Source organism: Phoxinus phoxinus (genome assembly GCF_949152265.1).
Source record: "Phoxinus phoxinus genome assembly, chromosome: 7".
Taxonomy (NCBI): domain Eukaryota; kingdom Metazoa; phylum Chordata; class Actinopteri; order Cypriniformes; family Leuciscidae; genus Phoxinus; species Phoxinus phoxinus.
In genome coordinates, this window is record NC_136882.1 from 23,281,896 (window position 1) to 23,297,990 (window position 16,095).

General features: G+C 38.6%; 1 protein-coding gene across 1 annotated transcript in view; it reads left to right on the forward strand.

Moving 5' to 3' along the window:
- The window catches only part of dnah7 (dynein, axonemal, heavy chain 7), a 77,039-nt gene that overhangs the window by 41,433 nt on the left and 19,511 nt on the right, over positions 1-16,095 (forward strand). Inside the window, exons 34-46 of the mRNA XM_079619273.1 lie at positions 950-1,081; positions 2,301-2,522; positions 3,470-3,667; positions 7,392-7,547; positions 7,879-8,047; positions 8,399-8,525; positions 8,603-8,822; positions 8,899-9,771; positions 10,324-10,553; positions 10,681-11,011; positions 12,733-13,079; positions 13,427-13,607; positions 15,198-15,383. Of these exons, the coding sequence (XP_079475399.1) occupies positions 950-1,081; positions 2,301-2,522; positions 3,470-3,667; positions 7,392-7,547; positions 7,879-8,047; positions 8,399-8,525; positions 8,603-8,822; positions 8,899-9,771; positions 10,324-10,553; positions 10,681-11,011; positions 12,733-13,079; positions 13,427-13,607; positions 15,198-15,383 (3,372 nt within the window). The remainder of the gene's footprint in view (positions 1-949; positions 1,082-2,300; positions 2,523-3,469; positions 3,668-7,391; positions 7,548-7,878; positions 8,048-8,398; positions 8,526-8,602; positions 8,823-8,898; positions 9,772-10,323; positions 10,554-10,680; positions 11,012-12,732; positions 13,080-13,426; positions 13,608-15,197; positions 15,384-16,095) is intronic.

A 16,095-nucleotide genomic window follows, 5' to 3' on the forward strand; every position in this document is an offset into this window, starting at 1 on the left:
CAACATGAGTGCAGTCATACCATGAATGGTGTACTTTTTCAGAGTTACAATTCAAAGTGTCAATTGTTGCACAGCCAGAATACTGGAATTTATTTGGTCAGTCGCAGAATTATTTACTCAAACACATTTGCATAATGATGTTAATTGACAGCTTTCCAAGTTGTATATCTCTCTTATAATTCATCATCTTCTTTTATGTTAAATATTTTTCAAATCTCAATCTCAAATCAATAGTTTGTGTTCATTCATTTATAAATTACTATACTATTTCAACACTTTTGCATTCCTCCAAGAAACTTACAAAAGCATTGAAATATATTTTTTCCTCCAACCTCATATAATTTCCATCACCAGTTTTTAACTGAATTTTATATAAGAAGAGTTATAAAAACAAATTTCAACGTGTGACCTCTTGTCATAGAAATGCACTGATACTACAAAAAAGACACTTTAAACAAAGACATTCGTTTTTTTATATGAAACATAATTATTAGTCTTAAGAGTCTGGAAGGAATAGGAAATGCATGTTCTCAATTAAGTACAGGCATTACATACAGAATTTCCTTTCCCAATAATCACAGGCTTCTGCAGTTAAGGGTTCTTTTGTGCTTACATGCTTGCATTGTGCTCAGAATGGGATAAAGCGCTAATTATGTCGTTTCTTTTTTTTAAAACACTTTCCTGACAGTCCTGTTTTGTCTCTTATTGCTAACAGTGCACTTTGGTTATACAGTTTTTGTCAGACAGAGTCGAGCTTTCTTCTGCCACTTATTTGCTGCTATATTTCTTCCCTTGTTTGTCATTTTTGTCTAGCCATTATTGAGCTATTATTTACTATCTCACGTTGTACCTTTAAGATAGTTTTGTCCAGTATAATAGCACACCACCATATATCTTGCAATGGGTTCTTGGTCCGGACTAATGGAGTGTGTTTTGTGTGGGCATTCAGGAATTATCTCCCACGTCCAACACAAGCCTGGTGAGGTCTCTGATGAATCTGATGGACTGCATGATGGATGAGTTCAGAGAGGAGAGCCAGATGAAAGGGGTGAATGAGAGAGATGTCTGCTCCTGGCTTGAGGTGAGGAGATAAAATGTGAAATAAATATAAAATGTAGAATGTTGGACACTTAATGCACTCAACGCTCACAACTTTGTCTATGAAGCCGAAATTGATCCTCACTTCTGCTGAGCCCACATTTAGGCAGTTGGCTAAAAACCAAGCAAAACATCTTAGCAACCACATAACAATGTCCTAGCAATAATCCACAACGCATTAGCATCATGGCGGTACGTTTCACACACTAAGGCACCACTCACATTTTCATAATTTGTTCTAATTGTGATCAATCATTATGTGCAAAATTTTACATTAATTAATTGTTTATACAATATATCTGACGCATAAAGAGGGTTCAGAAGGTTTTGAATACACAGGAGAGATGCCTTATACTGGATATAGTGTATCTCAAGGATCTTTTCAATTGTTTGATTAATGGGCTTTCATTGCTAGTGAATCAAAAATTTAGCTTGTTTAGTTTCACTTAGTCCTCAAAGCATACTAGGGACTTTTTTTTTTCCAGTTTGAGTGTTTGACTGCAAATTCATCATATTAATTGCTTCTCACAAATGTCTTCGCCTTACTGCCCCGAGAGGTCATATCTTAAGCCGAAGGCAACTTTTGCCATTTTTTTTTGTGTTGTCTGACTCTGAAGTCTGTCAATACTGTCTGCATTTCTCCTCTAAAGGTAATAATCTTTCTCCACCTGCTCCTCTGAGACGGAGATCATATCAGTGGATCAAAAAGTGCCAACATAGACGGGGAGTCTCATTGATTAGCTGCTAGTACAGGATCAATGCTTAGAAAATCTCCCTCCTCCCAGATAGGAATGACTTTATTTGGCGCCTCTCAGTTGGTCATCAGAGTATTGCACAATCTTGAAGCATTTTTTTTTTTTGTGCCAAAGGAGCACAAAGCATTTTGTCTCAAATCAATGATGGCAATGTTTTTATTGATTGTCATTGCTGCAGCAAATTGATCTTAAGGTGGAATTAAGTTGGTAAATAAATATTTATGAATAATTGATTAGATTAGTAGCTGTGGGAAGGTCAGCAGTGGGCCGTAGTGATTACACAGCAATTGAGGAAGTAAAAATGTATATTATTTATGGAAAAACAAAAAATGGACTTATCAGATGTCAACAGTAAGATGTTACTGAGCTGTTTGTTAGTCAAAATACACAGCTAGCTTTGACTTCTCTTACTGCATGAAAACATAATTTTTCTCTCTTCCTGTATAGGGCATCTTTGTTTTCTGCCTCTTGTGGTCAGTCGGGGCCAGCTGCACTGAGGCTGGACGGGTAAAGTTTGATGGTTTGGTAAAGGAGATGCTGGCAGGTGGCCTCAGTGAGGAGACGCGCACACAACATGGAATCTTGGAGCATGTGGAGCCTCCCGCCAAGCAGCTGACAGTGCCTTTACCCACTGAGGGCACGCTCTATGAATACCGCTTCCTCAAAGAGGTCAGGAAGTTTCTTCAAGACATTTGAGTGGATATGTAGAGAGAAACAGATTGGGCTCTTTTGGGAAGTTTTTTCCTGTTCCAATTTTTGGGGGGTAATTAGGTAGATGACATGAAATACTTTTTGAAAACTCCTCTTCTCCATCTAAATCCATTTGAACAGCTTACTGATCATTTGAAAAAATTAAAGAACCATCTAAAAATATATATTTATTGAGGACAAAATGTGATAATCTATATTCTCTTCACTTTCCTGCAGCTTCTTAGTCCTTCTCAGAGATGTTTCTCAATCTGGCTTTCTACAAAGCAATTGTGCAATTCTAATATGATTTGGTATTAAAAATGCCATCTTGGCTTGATCAATATTTAGAATGCATACAAAGTGTAAAACCAACCTCTTAATTTCTGGAGCTTGAGGCATGTGGATTTGATTATTTCTCTTTTTCATCCTGAAATACTAATAAGCAAATCCACTCTCTGCTCAGGAAGCACACTCTCCTCATCCCGAATGAGCTAATCTGTCTTGTTATTTCTTAGAAATCACAAGCTTTATCTCTGTGTAATAAAACTTCAGGCATAACCTGGACTAATTTGCCAATTTCATGCCTCATTAAGTGCTGAAAATGTCATTTATTAGAGAAGAAATGGATTATCCATTGCTTACATTTTTCTGCTGTAGATAAAAGCCTTTTTTTCCTGAACAGACAGGAACATGAAGCCCATAATTCTTTTGTGGTATATATAAGGCTTTTATGAAGAGTGCATCATGACATTTTTAAGGGTGCCATGATGGTGGATTTGGAAACACTGCAGCATTAATACAGACTGTAGTTTCAGACAGCATTGGAGGACAGAAAAACAAAACTCCAAACCAAAGAGCTAACAAGAATATTTATAAAAAATTGTTTTTCATAAAAATGGTTTACATTAGCAATGCTACTCTAACAGGGTCCAGGCAGATGGGAGTTGTGGACTGAGGAGCTGAAGGATTTTCCCCCTATCCCCAAAGATGTGCAGTTCAACGAAATAATTGTGCCTACGGAGAACACTATACGCTACACTGCTCTCATGAAGCTGCTCATCACTCATCAGAAGCCCACCGTCTTTGTTGGCCCCACGGGGACTGGCAAGAGCGTCTACATTCTAGTGAGTGTTTCAGCGCAGTTTTTACCACAATTAATACCAGTCTCCCACTGTATTTAGAATAGGATTGTCAATCAATTACAGTGGAAATGAAGCTTAACATTATTTAGTCAGTCAAGTTAACATTATTTAGTAATAATGGATTTCCACTCTATTAAAAAATTATATAACAAACACGATAAATGTAACCATTTAAAAGACAAAAATATTTTTTGCTATAGCTTTTATAGCAGGGGTGCCGCCATTTTCCAGTACTACAGCCTGTGACAAAAAAATCCAGTCCACAATCACATTTTATATTGAAAATAAGTAATTTTGTGTTTTTTTACCCCCAAAATCAGTGACATAATTTATGAATTTGGCAATTAAAGAGTTAAAATCTTGATTTTTTAAAAAACATTTAGTAGTTTTGAACAGGACTGAGGTTGATTAATAGATTTATGCAAAAAAAAATTCAAAAAAATATATATCTGATCAATTTTTACAGCAGTTTAAAGTAGTGGCTGTTTTCAGCCACGATCATAACGAAAGGGTAGTGAATTTGCCCAGAGTGTACTGTTGAGTTTTTGAAAAAATTTAAAGCATTTTCCCAAAATGTGTGTCAAAATAAGATTTGTCACCAAAAATCATTCCATTTGCTGAAACACAGAGAAAGTTATGGCCAAAATAAGACTAAAAAATACCCCATAGTGGCTGAAAACAGCCCCAACAGCACATAAGGGTTTAGAATATTTGGTGTGTTTGGTAATATACTTTATATTTCCTGCATAATTCTGATTTAGCTGGTTGTTCCATTTAATAAGGAAAGTTTACTGCAATTTAAAAAGATGTCGTGATTAAAACTCAGTTTAGTATTAACCAATTCACACTAATATAATTCGTACACTTTGTAATGAATTGTGTCTCTTCAACAGATTGAAATTCTTTGTATTCATAGGTATATAAAAGTTTTACCTAAGACTAAAACTAATCTGTTGAATTGAGTCTTACCTTCAACAGATAATTTGCTTTAAACAGAATATTCTGTCATCATCTTCCCACAGACCTGCCCTATTTTAACGATCTGAAACGCAAGTGTCAAAGCGCAAGTAACTATGTGGGCGGATCCCGGCACTGTTGCTATTTTCCCGGCGGTATAAATGCCTCTTGCGCCCGGCGCAAATCTAAAAGGGGTTGGTCTGGAGTAGCTTCATTATTCATAGGTGTGGTTTGGGCGTAATGTGAAATAAACCAATCAGAGTGTCCTCTCACATTCCCTTTAAAAGCAGGCATTTTCAAAATCGGCGGATTGCTATTATAACGGCGGATTTGCCAGGCGCACGCCATGAGCGATTCACAGCCGAGGAGACTGACGTTCTCGCCAGGGCCGTAAAACACAGAGAAGTGACATTGGGGATGATGGGAGAAACCCACCCAAATTAGCTTCGGTTAAACAGGCGTATAATTTGGGTAAATGTGTAGCCTAATCTAGTGTTTTTTTTTTTTGTTTTTTTTTATCTAAATAGATTTTTTTCACATATTCACAGACACAACAATGATTTCCCTCGTGTGTTAATATTTTTCCTTGTAATAATGTATGATTTGCAAAAATGAAAACTGCTCCGTCTGTTTATATTAGAGAATCAAAGTGTATGCGCGTTAACACGCTAGATTATGGCCAAGTACGCGCCCTTAAAATAGCATATGACTAACGCGCCACTGTCTTTAGACTGGGTTTTTCCTGGTCAGTGGTGGAATTGCTTTCTAAAACTGGAAAATAGCACCAGGGAACTTTTGCGCCGGAACACTCCTCCTCTTTTCGCCGAACCGCCCCCGCGAGCGCAAGTTCATTCCCTAATTTTCCGACGTGCGTCTGTGGAGGAAAAAGTCCGCTGTGCGCGGGTGCAAAATAGGAATGATACATGCGTCGGTGTACAAAGTAAATTGCGCTGGGTGCAAGATAGGGCCCTGAGTCTTGCTGCTTGAGACTTTTTTGGAACATAAAAGAAGTTTGCTTAAAAGTATGATATATTTAGTCAGCATTTGAACTCTTGTCCCCTGCCCACTGACTGAAAACGGTACCTCTGTATTAACATGTCTTACTAAAGCTACTGTATAAGCCCTGCGAAGCCGTGATTTACAGTGAATTTAGAACAGCTAAGGGGCGTTGTTAGGCACGCTCGTTAGGAACCCTCTTAGCTGTTCTAAATTCACTGTAAATCACTTTTACTCCATAAAAATATATATAAATATAATATATAATATATATATAAATAATTTTAATATTAATTTTATTTATAAAATAAACACCAGCAACAAAAAATATAACGTTATTACACATTTATTTCTCCGCCTAGCAATGTAGTTCCAAATAGGTTGCCAAGCAACACATGCAGCAACCGGCAGCAACAAAGAATCACAAACGGCAGTTGCGCAGTAACACTAATGTAATGCGGTCACAGGTGTATGTTTGATGAGTTATTTACAACGGCTTAGAACGCGGCTCAACCAATCAGAATCAAGGACCGGAACTATCCGTATTATAAACTTACATAAAGATGTCTTTTGGTCTTGTATAATCTCACCTATGACACCAAGTGAGTCAGGACTTCCACTGGTGCCTCTGCTCAAAAAGGAAAAGAAAAAAGAATTAGGTGCACAGCACAACTGTCTCTACCCACAGCTGAGCATAAAACCTCTTAAATGATTTTGTACGTCTGCACACTGAGGGACGACATGTCATAAGATTGTGATAGATGAGTCAATGGTTCGAGACCAACTGTGGCCCACTATACATGCACCCCAACCTCTTTCCACACTCATATTTTGGTCGGTGGTACAGTTAGAAAATGACTCAACTGAAGATCCATTAGTCAAACAGCCTAATTTGTTACCTGCATCGTTATGCTTTTGTTTTAAATACACCTGTGGGATCAATTTAGACATCATATGTTTGAGTAATGAGTAATGTTTTTTTTTTAACTCTTAAAAAAAATCAATATAATCTGAATCACCTGTTATTTCAGTAAAATTGATAGGATTATTCATTCTTTATACTCACCCACTCACTTCTTCACAGGTCCCTCTGCCTCCTCTTTCCTCTTCTCCTCTTTCTTTTTTTCCCACAATTTCCCCTCATGAATCTTTGGCACAAATTTGAAGGACTCTAAAAGTCTCCATGTTGTGAGCGTGAAATGCCTGCAGGTGGCAATGACTTCATCACCCTCATTTAGCACATGAATATTAAATCATAATTTTTCACACTCTGACACATGGCTCTTTCACAGAGTTGTAAGGAATGAAAGAGATTGTATGTGTCATGCATAAGTGGAGCAACTCACGTCTAATGATGAGGTCTCTCTGAAATGTGCATAGATTTACATAATTAGTTGGTACATGGCTGATCCATAATAAGAGCTTTTATGTTGGTTGTGCATGTTGTTGATTTTCATCCTTTAGGTTAACTGTTCAATTTATTGGGATTTAAAGAGATCCATATTGTTTTGTTTTTTTATCTTGTATTTTAGCTAGTTATTATATGAGACATAATTATGTCAGGTGCAAAAGTTATATAAAACCATTTCCTAAACTAATTTATTTACAGCATCTTTTATAATGGTAGTGACAGGCTAAGAATAGAAAGACTGTTTTCTTATCACTTCTAACACAGGTTGAACGTGTTCGTGAAAACATGCATGCAACATCTGTGCTAACTAGAGCTAATTAAGTGTCTCTAAATCCCCCACAGGACTTTTTGCTGAATCGTCTGGAGAAGGATGTGTACAGTCCTCTGTTGATCAACTTCTCAGCCCAAACAACAGCAGCGCAGACTCAAAACATTATTATGTCTAAACTTGATAAGAGAAGGAAAGGAGTGTTTGGTCCTCCCCTGGGAAAGAAAATGGTATACTTTAAGCATCTTTTTATTACCCTTTTTGTCACTGGAGAGGATATGATTAAATCTCAGTCAATTTTTTACTGAGCAATTCTTTAAAATCCATTTATGACTATAGTTTGTGACTAAAAGTCTGACTGTAACTTGAAAATTAGTTCTTAATTGCCTCTAAATTAAATTAGAAAAAATATGTGTTCCTGATTCACAAGGTCAGCTATATTTAAAATGGCACATTATCTTCCAAGATTCAAAATGACATTGACATAAGTGTTAAAAACATGTTAGTCCTGTCATTTTTAGTTATTTTGACTTTAATTTGCCTTTTGATTACTTTGATCAGGTGGTGTTTGTGGATGATGTGAACATGCCAGCAAGAGAGACCTATGGAGCCCAGCCCCCAGTGGAGCTTTTACGGCAGTGGCTCGACCATTGGAACTGGTATGACATGAAGGACTGCTCCATGATCAGCTTAGTGGACATCCAAATCATGTGTGCCATGGGTCCGCCTGGTGAGTTCATGTCACTTATAAACTGTATGCTAATACCGTTTTTATTCAAAGCAAATGCAGTTCAAAGAGCAATGTTGAGCAGGGTTGTTATTGTGAACTAAAACTAAAGCAAAAGCTATTCAAAATAGTTTTCAGCAATGGAAATAAGGCAGAAATAAAATAAAATATATATTAAATGAAAATTAGAAATGGCAACTAAGTCACAGTAAAACAAATCTATCAAACTTTAGGAGGCCAATAGTACTTGCATGCAACTTTGAGATTGCAGCAAAGGAAGCAACAAGTCTAATGTTTTGAACAGTGTATACTGGTCTGTTTTAAATGATTTGACATGTCCATTGTCATGTGCAGGTGGAGGTAGGAACCCTGTGACTCCTCGCTTTTTACGCCACTTCAACACTGTGACCATTAATGAATTTGATGACAAAACAATGTTCACTATCTTCTCAAAAATTCTGGACTGGCACTTAACCATAAGGTAATGGTGCTTCATACCAATGTGAGTCATAAATAAATTCCCTTTTTAATACATTTCCTGTTTTTACCTACTTTCAGATTTCCATTTCCCAAACCGTTCGCCAGCGTCACCTCTCAGATTATCAATGCCACCATGTCTGTGTACCAGGAGGCCACTAAAAACCTCCTGCCAACCCCAACCAAGTCCCACTATCTCTTCAACCTTCGAGATTTTTCACGCGTCATCCAGGGGATCTGCTTATCACGGCCGGAGACTGCAGACGACACTATGGCCATTAAACGCTTATGGGTGCATGAGGTAACTGCAAACACAGTTTAATAGGCCATGTCATAGTAAGAAAGCTAAACTGATGTTGAAATATCCTCTCATGCAGGTTCTGAGGGTGTATTATGACCGCTTAGTGCATCCGTCTGATTGTGCATGGATGGTGGGCTTCCTGCAGGAAGTTTCTAAGTCTCATCTGAAAGAAGACTTCCATCAGCTCTTCAAGCATTTGGACAGTGATGCAGATGGGCTTGTAACCGAAGATGACCTTCGGAGCCTCATGTTCTGTGATTTTCACGACCCCAAGGGTGAGGACCGCAACTACCGGGAGGTGGGTAACCCCGAGAAGCTCCGTCAGGTGGTGGAGACCCATCTTGAAGAGTACAACAATATAAGCAAGGCTCCCATGAATCTTGTACTTTTCCGGTTCGCCATCGAACACGTTTGTCGCATCTCCCGAATTCTCAAACAGCCCCGTGGTCATGCTCTCTTAGTGGGAGTCGGAGGGAGCGGCCGTCAGTCGTTGACGCGCTTGGCCGCCCATATGGCTGAAGCCGAACTCTTCCAGGTGGAGATCTCGAAGAGTTATGGGGTTGCAGAGTGGCGTGATGACCTCAAACTCATCATGCAAAAATCGACATCTGGGGAAACTCACGGAGTCTTCCTTTTCACCGACACCCAGATTAAGTTGGAGTCATTTTTGGAGGACGTGAGTAACTTGTTAAACACTGGTGAGGTTCCCAATCTCTTTGCCGTAGATGAGAAGCAGGAGATTTGTGAGCGCATGCGTGTCTTGGACCGTCAGCGTGAACGTGATAAGCAGACGGATGGCAGCCCACTCTCTCTTTTTAACATGTTTTTGGAGCGCTGTCGCAGCCAGTTGCACGTGGTACTGGCCATGAGTCCTATTGGTGACACCTTCAGAAGCCGCCTGAGACGTTTCCCGGCTCTCATTAACTGCTGCACTATTGACTGGTTTCAGGTGGGTGCCAATGTAAAGTGTTTAAAGTGTTATTTTAGTGTTATTGATTTACTATTTTAGTTTTTAAACTTTTTATACATATTTAAATTTTTATACATATTCATATTTCAGTATTTTTATTTATTGATTATATATTTAAATATGTAAATTCACCTTTATTTTTATAGCGCTTTATACAATAGAAATTGTGGTTGCATTTTATTTTACAGTACGTACACTTGTAAGTACTTACCATATCTTTCTTACTTACCTAAGATAGTACTGGGTATTTAGTTACTAAGGTAACTAAATGGGTTAAGGTTAGATTTAGGGGTAGGTTCAGGGTTAGTACCTAGTTATTACCCAGTTACTGTATTTACTATAATAAGTACATAGTATGTACAGTACATGCGGAACATGACTAAAATAAAGTGCTACTGAAATTGTTTCAAAGCAGCTTAACAGATTTAAAAAGGACTGTAACAGAATTAATGATGTGTGCAAACTTAATCAAATATGAGATAAAATCTGCGATATGAGATAAATGTGTAATGAATCCTTATGTTCCAAAAGAGCTGGCCGGCAGATGCGCTGCAGGCTGTGGCGTCTCGTTTCCTGGAAGACGTTGAAATGACGGACACTACTCGTGAAGGCTGTATTAGCATGTGCAAGAGCTTCCACACATCCACCATAAATCTCTCTGCAAGTTTTCTTTCGGAGCTGCAACGCTACAACTATGTCACACCAACTTCCTATTTGGAGCTCATATCTATGTTTAAGCACTTACTCCAGCGCAAAAGATCGTAAGTCATTCTGTTCTGAGAGACTTTACATTAGAATCATTGACTGATTAGGTTTTAATAATTAGGTTGTGTCACATTTTGGCACATTTTCACATTTCATTCACATTGATGGTATCTGTTTTTACAGTGAGGTCATGAAGCTGAAGAGTCGTTATGAGGTTGGTCTCCAGAAGCTGGAATCGGCCGCCACTCAGGTGTGCACAATGCAGGTAGAGCTGGAGGCCCTTCAGCCTCAACTGCGTGTGGCCAGTAAAGAGGTGGAAGAGATGATGGTGGTCATCGAGCGAGAGTCTGTGGAGGTATCCAAGACAGAGAAAGTGGTCCGTGTGGATGAAGCTGAGGCTAATGAGCAGGCGATGGCTGCCAAGGCTATTAAAGATGAATGTGATGCCGATCTGGCGGTTGCTGTGCCCATTCTGGAATCCGCATTGGCTGCTTTGAACACACTCACACAGCAGGTTGGAGGAAACTATAATTGAATAATTTTTCTTACTTTATGTTGCATGCAAATTGCATATAGCGCATGTTTGCATAGAAAAACAATGGAAAAGTAGCGCAGTGGAATGGAAAAGCACGTTCTTTGTGAACTGAAGCTTTCCAGATGAAGCGTTCTGTAACAGACTTGGATATGTAGGTGTGCTGTAGTTGTACAATCAGCATTGTATAAAGCACCAAATAAATAGTTGGCTTGACTTTTGCAGAACGTGCCATGCTTGCTGTATTCTCGCATTAACACGACTTTGACAAGCGCTAACGTGTCACTCCCTTCTGCTCCGCTGTTTTGCGCATGCATAGAAGTAATGATTACGAGAATGTTTCTCATTATTACGATAAACTAAGTCATTATTACGAGAAAATGTGTCCCTTGTGAAAAATAAATATACTAAAATGTATTTTAAATACATTTATTTTATGGTAACTATACTACAAATACATTTACATATTTATGGACTTAATATAAATACCCTGCAATTGTACTTTTCTTATACTAAATTGGTATACTGTAAGTCTGATAAATTGGAACAACTAATGTTGTACTTAATGCACTTTAGTTATCCGGAAATAGTGCTGAAGTTCAACTAAAACTATACTTAAGTATATTTGACTGTGCTAAAGTGGAACTATTGCAAGTAAACTTTATGTACACTTTACATTTCTTGCATTTAAAGACTGATATTATACAGTGATCATAATATCCTTACTAATAGTGATATTAAACACATTTTAAGGCTTAATATTAAGAAATGTGCATTGTGCAATAAAGAAGTACCGGTACTCCAAATAAAGTTTAATTATATTTATATTTATATCATTAAGTCTCAAGCGATATGTCAGTAAATATGTAAATGGATTTGTAGTATACTTAGTATGAAATAAATGTATTTTAAATACATTTGGAGGTAGGTTTTTTTCACAAGGGGTCATTACGCTGTCAGATCCAATACTGTTGGCTGCTTCATCTTTCAAAAAGTTTATTTGCGAACTCTCCATTACACTGTGCCTCGCTGATGAATCAAAATGCTCCAAACAAACATATAATCCTTCAACGCGATCCAGGACGGCATTGAAATAAACCATATGATACACTTGTTTCCGACGCTGGGATCCTTCTAAAGTTTGTACAGAAATGCAAACTATCTGTTTAGACTAGATGCGTCAAAGCAAACGCTCTTTCACTCTTCCATTTGTCCTATTGACAGACTCAAGTGCGGGGAGCATGTCAGAAACTGAACGCGCATCTGTATACTGTATCCAGTGTAGTCAGCGTCAGTGATGATAAGGGGTTCTATTTGCTTTTGACATGATGCTCACATCCATTCTAGGCAAAATCAGCCATTAAGCCAAGCAACTGAATGGCATTGGGCGATGATGTGTAACTATTCGTCGATGTCTTGCTCTGGAGGCAGTCATATGCAAATGTATTTGTCCGTTTGACGTCACAAGTCACCCAATATCAGAACGAGCAGTTTTTGGAGCTTGATTAAATAAATGCTTTGTTTATAATGAGCAGGACGTTTTAAGCTATGAAACTTGCAGGATGTTTTGATAGTACAAAGACATATATGTCAAAAGATCGAGGCAAATTTAATTTCTCATGTCATGACTCCTTTAATATGTACTGTTTAAACTATTGCATACCACCGATATTCAATGAATCAATCTGTACCACCCTCTGTAGGATATAACTGTGGTTAAAGCCATGAAGAATCCCCCAGCTGGTGTCAAGGTGGTGATGGAAGCCATCTGCATCCTGAAAGGCATAAAACCGGACCGTATCCCAGACCCTTCAGGCTCCGGCAAGAAGGTGGAGGACTTCTGGGGCCCAGCAAAGAAACTGCTAGGAGATATGAAGTTTCTACAGAGCCTTCACGAGTACAATAAAGACAATATTCCAGTCAACTATATGAGCGTCATCCGCAACAAATACATCACCAACCCAGACTTTGTTCCGGAGAAGATCCGCACGGCCTCCGCTGCTGCAGAGGGGCTCTGTAAATGGGTTTGTGCCATGGACTCCTATGATAAGTGAGTTATAGCTAAACTAAAGGTGAGGTCACATTAGCTGAATTTTGCAGGCAATAAAAGGTCCATTGTTTATTGTCAGTGTAGTGATGAGTGATAGTGAAAAGTCTCTTTCAAACAATACAGCTTTCTGCTCATCAACGCAGAGAATTAGCTACAAACCTGTGGCAAAATATTATAAAAAATTCCTGATCACAAGGATTCCTCAAAACATTCGCTAAACAATTGTAAATGTGACCATACCTCAATTCATAATTCAAGACTTCAACAATAAACTGGTTGTTATATGGGTCTCCAAGAATTTTTTATTTTAGAAAATGTAAAAAACTTTTTTCTTTTTCCTTTCACAGAGTAGCAAAGGTAGTGGCCCCAAAGAAAGAGAAGTTGGCACACGCAGAAGAGAAGCTTAAGGTGGCCATGGAGAGCCTCCAAAAGAAACAGGCTGCTTTGAAGGAGGTTCAGGACAAACTGGCCAAACTACAGGAGACCCTGGAAGCCAATAAGAACAAAAAGGCTGACCTTGAGAATCAGGTAGGCAGAGGACAGTAGTCACAAAAGAGGCTATGCAAGGTTCTCACAATCAACAAACGGTTCGCTACTGTTCCTGAACCTTTGTGTATTACACAACGTTCAACTATTTTTCTGACATTCTTTGTAACCTCTCCTCCAGTGCAGTCCAACCCTGTTGAAAATGTCCGCTCCTTGCAGGAAGTTTGTTTATTTAGGAATTTAGTTTGTGTTTTTACATCAAGAGGAGTTGAGGGAATGTTTTCCTTTTCTTCTTTGTTTACTTTCCTTCAGATCATTTTTATGTTCGAACTTTGAAGTTGTAAGAGTGAAGCCTTTGTTTCTAAACCCACACAAAAAACACACAGGGGCACACACGCGCGCACACACACACACACACACACACACACACACACACACACACACACACACATACACACACACACACACACACACACACGCACTGTTCTCATTTGTCTGTGGAGACTGCCTGTCAGTTTAGCGCGTTTGGGTAAACCAAGCATCACCAAGGCACTGCTGCCGTTTTCTGCCCTATTTCACTTCCTTTCATGTTCCTTCTTCTTTTTCCCCCCCTTCTCCCCATGTTTGTAATTCAGGTTGTCTGTTTTCCCTATTGGAGGGTAGAAATTGTTTATGCTATGCTCTCTCAAGCATGGCCAGAATCAAGGCACTTGAATGCACTGAGGAAAACCTGTTATGCTGTTCCTGAAGCTCCACTGGAACGGCCTCTTTTAAACGGTTTTCTCACTTTGGGATATGAGTTGGAAGGAACAGGAATTATGGAGGAATTCATCTCAAAGACAATAAAGTGCCATGATGCCTGATGCACCAATGTCACATAGAATTACTGAAGTATCATCACAGGAAGCGAGTAAGATGTTTGGATTGCTGTCTGAGCTTCTATCACTCTGCAGTAGCTGTGCAAGCTCACTCTGTCATTTCAAACAAAGATGATGTTTCTCTATAGTGCCTAACTGGGGTTTCAGAGATCCATTTATCTGTGATGATGAAAGAGGACCTGCACTAGACATTCTATTAGATGCTTTATTTGGAAGGATGTTTGTGTAGTAAACATTCATTTCTGGTCACAAATCTTTTATATAAATGCAGTCATATCTGATCGGCCTTTTCTAAACTTCTAAGCTGATTCTCTTTGAATACAGCTGACAGCCACATTTTGCCTGCTTAGTTTCTGCCTGTTTTTAAACGGTAACTGGCTTTTAGTTGTTATGGTACATATCAGGGATGAAGTGTGTTATAATTTTGTTAAAAACTGTTGTGCTGCTTGATATTTCTGTGGAAATTGTGACTTTTTTGTCAGGATTCTTTGATGAATAGAAAGTTCAAAATAACCTCATTTATTTCAAATAGAAATCTTCTGTAACATTATAAATGTATTTACTGTCGCTGTCACATTTGATCAGTTTACTGTGTCCCTGCTGAAAAAACGTATTTATGTCTTTAAAAAAAAAATCGGACCCCAAACTTTTAAACAGTTGTGTATGTCTGTGTATGTGTGTAACTATCTGTACATCTCCCCTCTCCTATGCATCCTTTTAGTCTCCTTATTTTTCTTTTGTTCTTTTTCTGTAGGTGGAGTTGTGCAGTAAAAAGCTAGAGCGTGCGGAGCAGCTCATTGGTGGGTTGGGGGGAGAGAAGACCCGCTGGAGTGAGACTGCCTGTAACTTAGGCGAACTCTACAACAACCTCACTGGAGACATTCTCATCTCTGCTGCTATAGTGGCCTACCTGGGTGCCTTTACCTCCAGTTTTAGACAGGTGTGCCAACACATAAAACAATCCATTTCTCTTGCTAATCCAAGTGCTTATCAACCTACATTGTTCATATCAATAAAATATCAATATCAACATAAGCTAAAATCCATTACTTTTATCAACTATGTAAATGCATCCATAAGTACGCAAGCACACATAATTAAAATCTTCAAGCACAAGGACTTAAGGGGCCCTATCTTGCACCCAGCGCAATTGACTTTGAACACCGACGCATGTATCATTCCTATTCTGCACCCGCGCACAGCGGACTTTTCCCTCCACAGACGCACGTCGGTAAATTAGGGAATGAACTTGCGCTCGCGGGGGCGGTTCAGCGCAAAGAGAAGGCGTGTTCCGGCGCAAAACTCCCCTGGTGCTATTTTCCAGTTTTAGAAAGCAATTTCGCCATTGACCAGGAAAAAAACAGTCTAAAGACAGTGGCGCGTTGCGCGTTAGTGATATGGTATTTTAAGGGCGCGTGCTTGGCCATAATGTTAACGCGCATCCACTTTGATTCTCTAATATAAAAAGATGCAGCAGTATTCATTTTTGCAAATCATACATTATTACAAGGAAAAATATTAACACACGAGAGAAATCATTGTTGTGTCCGTGAAGATGTGAAAAAGATCTATCTAGATTAAAAAAAAATAAAAATAAAAATATCTAGATTAGGCTACACATTTACTACCCAAATTATACGCCTGTTTAACCG